Source organism: Arctopsyche grandis, chromosome 8, assembly GCF_051622035.1.
Source record: "Arctopsyche grandis isolate Sample6627 chromosome 8, ASM5162203v2, whole genome shotgun sequence".
Classification (NCBI taxonomy): Eukaryota; Metazoa; Arthropoda; class Insecta; order Trichoptera; family Hydropsychidae; genus Arctopsyche; species Arctopsyche grandis.
The window spans coordinates 20938199-20944087 of NC_135362.1; the positions used below are offsets into that span (position 1 = coordinate 20938199).

The 5889-nt window shown below is 33.4% G+C and overlaps 1 protein-coding gene across 1 annotated transcript; it reads left to right on the forward strand.

Annotated features, from left to right (window-relative positions):
- Positions 1-411: 411 nt before the first annotated feature.
- LOC143915872 (zinc finger MYM-type protein 1-like) lies at positions 412-3001 on the forward strand. Its single transcript, XM_077436693.1, has 2 exons — positions 412-707; positions 778-3001. Exon 2 carries the CDS (start codon positions 821-823, stop codon positions 2999-3001), a length of 2181 nt encoding a protein of 726 aa, XP_077292819.1. The 5' UTR covers positions 412-707; positions 778-820.
- Positions 3002-5889: the final 2888 nt, after the last annotated feature.

A 5889-nucleotide genomic window follows, 5' to 3' on the forward strand; every position in this document is an offset into this window, starting at 1 on the left:
GATTTCTTACAATGTATCGGAAAATCTACTCTTTTTGTCAATAATGACCGTATCAATGCGTTTATCCCATTCAAGTCATAAACGTCTGCATTTTACGTAATACATAAAAAGTATGAATGATCGTATGAATCCTACTTTAATATTTTTAAATTAAAACAATACATACATACCAGTGGCGTGCGGTCCATGGATGCGGTGGATGCGGCGCATCCCCTATAACTTTAAAAAGCCAAGAGTATTTTTAATAAATATTTGAATATCGCTTCGATGTATTCTTAGTGATGTACGTGATTATGATGTAGTATATGATATATATTTCACATATCACGTGTTTTTTGTTACATGATGCATTATATAGGATCTTTTGATAATTTTTATTAAGGATTCGCATAGGCCGCATTCGCATAGGCCGGCCACAGGCGAGTGACGCTGGCGAGTAGACGCGCGCGCGACTGAAGTGCGCGCGCGTCATGGATTCGGAGTTCGGACCGATCCCATTTGCGCATGCGCACTATGAGGCTGTCATATTCGCGCGGACGCGTTGACACTTGTTTAACCTCTACGGTGGATTCGGTTTCTCTGTTTGCTTATCTATTGAGTTTCACTTGGAAGCCGCTGTTGATCGATATTTCCGCACGCTACGCCCCAAGTTATTTATCAAAAAGCTAGCCGATTCATTTCTTTAGACGAAGTTAATCATTTATACTGTAAGTTGGTTATTTTTTACTTTTGAATTAAGTTTTCATTTAAATTAGTTTCGTCTAACTTTATTTTTAGTTTACTGTTCCACTACTTACGAGTTTTCATTATTGCCTTTAATATGGATATCGAAAATAACAATGAGAGTGGACTTGTCGTCGAGATCAATAATAATTGCAATTGTTTAATTGAAAATGTGCTGAAAAGAAGATTTGCTTCTCTCCCATTTAATGAAAAGGAGATTATTGTTAAGAGCCCCAAACCCACACCAATATTAAATATTCAGTCTAAAACAAAAACATTTAAAAGGTATTTTAACACAGAAACATACGAAAAAATTTCATGGATTTGTGGATGTGCTCACTTAACGAAATTATTCTGTTGGCCATGTATTTTATTTTCTCAAGAAGTGAATGTCTGGAGTAAATTTGGATTTTCTGACCTAAACAATTTAAGTAAATCGCGCAAGAGACATGAATGTTCTCAAGCTCACATATGTTCTGCTGCTCAATTTAAAAAATTTGGAAAGGGACCTCGTATAGAAAATTTTTTAAGTGCTCAATTTAAAGCAAATATTGAAATGCACAACAAAGAAGTTACTGCAAATAGATACATTTTGTCGAAATTAATAAGCGCGATCTGTTTTTTAGCAAAACAAGAACAACCTTTACGAGGACATTTTGAGCACCAGGAATCGGAAAATAGAGGGAATTATATTGAATTGCTGTATCTGTTGAGTGAATCAGACATAAAATTGAAAACTCATTTAGATAACTCTACGGTGTTTACTGGACTATCGAACCATATACAAAATGACTTGGTATCCGCAATATCAAAAGTCTTGCTAGATGAGATTAAAACTGAAATACGTGCATCAAAATTTGTTTCCATAATTGTGGACGAATCTACAGATATCAGTCGCAAAGCTCAGCTATCTACTATTTTTAGATATGTAGATGAAAATAATGAAATTCAGGAGAGATTTGTTGGATTTGTCGATGTTAGTCCCAATAGAACAGCTAATGCTCTTTTTCAGCACATACGTGAGACCTTGGAAGAATTTGGTTGTTTGGACAAATTAATTGCACAAACGTACGATGGAGCGGCTGTAATGTCCGGGGAGCATAATGGAGTGCAACGAAAAATTCGAGATATTTGTCCTAATTCTTTATTTGTCCATTGTTACGCTCACAGATTGAATTTAGTTTTGTCGCAATCTGTTAAACATATATCCGGATGCAAACGTTTTTTCAGCCGTATGTTGTCATTTTCAACTTTTTTTTGTAAGTCTTCAAGAAGAATTTCCCTTCTCGATTGTCAAATAAAAAAACGATTTCCCACTGCTGCCCCTACACGATGGAACTACAATAGCAAAATTTTAAATATGATATTAGAATATCAAACAGAATTAATGGAAATATTTAATCAAATAATTAATGACGAAGACGAATGGGATACTGAAGCTGTCATAAATGCTGAAGTCCTTCATCGTTATTTAAAAGAGTTTGAATTCAATTTCAATTTGCATTTATTTTCTGCAATATTTAATTCGGCAGATTTTTTATTTGAAATTTTACAAAAAAAAACCTTTGACATATCGTATTGCGTAAGTGAAATTAAAAAATTTGTAAAATATTTAGATAACAAAAAAGACGATTTTGATTCATTGTGGAACAAAGTAATAACTAAAAATTTTAATAGAAAAAGAAAATATGCTGAATGTGAAGAAGATGTGAAAACAACGTATAAACTTCACTATTCTGAAATTTTAGAAACTCTTTCAGTAAATACAACCAATCGATTTCGAGATATCGAAAATTTAAAATTTCTCCAATTTTTTAACGTCAAAAAATTTAAAGAATATGAAAATAATTTTCCAGATTTCCTATTTAAATCACTCCACCTAACTTATGGAAAATACTTTGATTTTATGAAATTAAAAAGCGAATTAATTTACATGTACTCAACGCAAGATTTTCATTTGAAATCTATAAATGACGTAAAGGAATTAATTGTGAAAGATGATCTAATAGACGTTTTGGAACAAGTATTTAGTTTAATACAATTAATTTGTACGATACCTTCCACGAGCGCATCGGCTGAACGATCATTTTCGACTATGAAAAGAATTAAAACGTTCACCAGAAGTAGTCAAAGTGAAGAAAGACTCTCTGGTCTTGCTTTAATTGCAATCGAAAAGAAAATAATGTCAAATTTAAAAAACAATAAAAAATTCTATGATGCGGTTATCGATGAATTTTGTAAAAAGGAACGAAGAATAAAATTAAATTTTAAAAAATAAATTGGTCGGTTTTTTTTTTCAAACAAGGGACAGCATCCCTTGTTTGAAAAGTCACCGCCCGCCACTGATACATACATTCGACGAGCATAAAGTCTGAAAAACTTCCACGCCCCTTCAATCCGAAAATATTGTATAGGAGTTCGAATTTTTATTTAGCGTTTGCAATATGTTTTTTTGTACATAGCGCGTAGGAAAACGCAGAAAACTTTATGAAGGGAAATATTCCCGAAAACCATTGCAACGAAAATTGAAATAAAGGAAAACGTCCCAAATAAAAATGTTCAGAGGCGCGCTCTGGCTTGTATTTGCTCGCTCTCCTATATGTATGTTGAGCAGGGTAAACTGCTTTGGATCTGCCATTTTTTTTTCAGCAGGGCTTTTCTCGTGGGGTAATAAAGGCTTCAGGGCCGAGCAGAGCTTTGGCTGCCTTCGTGGCCCACCTTTGTGAACACCACCTCCAACCTCCCCCTCTTCCCCTCGGCGTGTGAATAAATAATCTGGAAGGAAGTGAGAGTGGATGGCCGGGGGATCATGGCCCTTTGGATATTGCACACTCGGCCGGCTCTATTCACCCATTCATATTTTATATATTATTATAAATATATATGTATAATACCTAGTACGTACTATCAAAAAGCATAAGAACCGTGTAAAACTCAAAATATTTTGCGATATTCGCGTAGCAACTTCGAAAAGAAAATCATATCAAGAAAAATTCTTCACCTTTCTCTATATACATATGTACATACATATAAACATAGTATGTACTTTATAATATCTCCTTTTTAAATTGAATACTTTTTTATCATCAAAAAAGAAATCTGGAAAACGAATCTTCCATTGAAAATTTACTTTAAATAAGCCAAATCGGTACATAAGTAAATATGCAATTCAGAAAATAAATTCATACGCATAATTTTCCAATAATACCACATGATATTTTAAATAAATGCTTGGGTTTTTTTGATCAAGGGTGACCACGCGTTGATATCTCACCGCGTTCAGGATATTGCGAATATTTCAGAGAACCCTATTGATATACGGGTTCTGGTTGAGCTTATTATTAAAACCCAGAACTTTACCTCATAGAAATTTTTTTTTTTATCTTACGAAATCATATGTATGTACATATGTACATATATACGAAGTGCAATTTACGAATATCTACATAGGTGTGAATTTGAGGTTATCGAATGACAAACGCGCATGAAAATTTAATAAACGTATCCATGTATGATATGGCAAAAGTGCGAAGTTCGGCCCTGGAGCCAGTTCGGGCTCCAATAAACGCCGCCACAAATCATACAGCGGAATTCCTAAGTTCGCACTTCCTGCGTGGCTCGCTGTGAGGAAACACCCTACTCCAGGGACACCCTACTCGATAGTGCCGAGATGCAAACTATTTTTTTTATATAAAATGAAATACCTTTATGTATATTTTAGTATTTAATTAATTGATAATTAGAATATTTTTATACATTTACATACATACATATGTACATAGGTACATATTATGTAAAGATACACTTACATATATAATGGATAGATTGTTGTAGTGAACTATGACTAATTTCATTTCAAATTCATGCATATGTATGTATGTATATTTATTTTTAGCATAGGTGCCATAACAGATTGTCCCAAAGCAACTCCTATAGCTAAACGCACATATTATAAATACTAAACACATTCTATGTACAATTTAGATATATTTAACAATTCGGATTTGCGAGAAATGGAGGGGGGGGGGCGATTTTATTGGATTCATCACAACAATTAAGTTAGTTAAAATGTCAAACTCTAACAAAAGACGAATTTTATAACAACCCAGATCTTTCCTTCAGCGTATATAAATCGAATAATTACTAGACTCCGGCCGAGTAAACAATGACTTAACCAGTGAGCTATAAATAAGCAATATAAATTTCAATATCATCGTACGTAATTGAAGTGACAAATAAATCTAAATAAAATAATTTACAATAAATAACACCTAACTTAAATTCAATCAAAAGTTCAAAGTTCAACTATTCAAAACCTTCCTATTCAGTCATACTACTTTCCGTCGTTCCTTCCAAATTTTAATTGAATGGAGGATATTGCTATTAAAAGACTAAGACTAGCAAAATTTCAAAGGAACCTAACTAACCATAAGTGGCATTTAGATTAATTATAATGAAGAGTACGAGCTAGTAAGTAAAGGAGAAACATGTGAATAGCGAGGGACGCTAGGGCCTTTAAAAGTAGACTAATAGATAGCACGATTAACCCTTTGTCCGCGGCAACTTTCGCGGTACTTTTTTTAGCGAATTTGTATATCGAGTTTTCTACCATATATTCTATATTGTAAAGTTTATTAAAGTGACCAAATATATCAATTGATACTTGCAGTATTTTTTTAAGTAGTGAATCACGCCAGAAATATTTTTTTTACACAGTGAGTCTCGCTATTGGCATTTTAGTGGCATTGACTTCCATAGCGGTCATCCGAGGCAAGAAAAAATGCAAGCAGGATCTTATCTTAGCCAAAAACCAGATAATTGCAATCAGATTAAAGGAAACGAAAGTAATTATAAATAGGGAAGAAATTTTACCTACAGTAATATAATAGAGTAAAATGTACCACAGATATTTCCCGGTATAATAACGGTATAACGCGATCTAACACCCTAAAATTCTATCAACCGAGAGTTACACACGCGAACTATTGAACCAGCGAGAACTCGACTGCCAGATATTTCATATTCGCGATTTTCGGAGCAACTATTGTCGTATGCGCGATCACAATGTGCGAAATAATCCGTTTACCGTACATGTATATAGAGTTTTTTTATTTATTATTGTATACATACATATATAATGTACATAAAATATATCGTATTTATCTC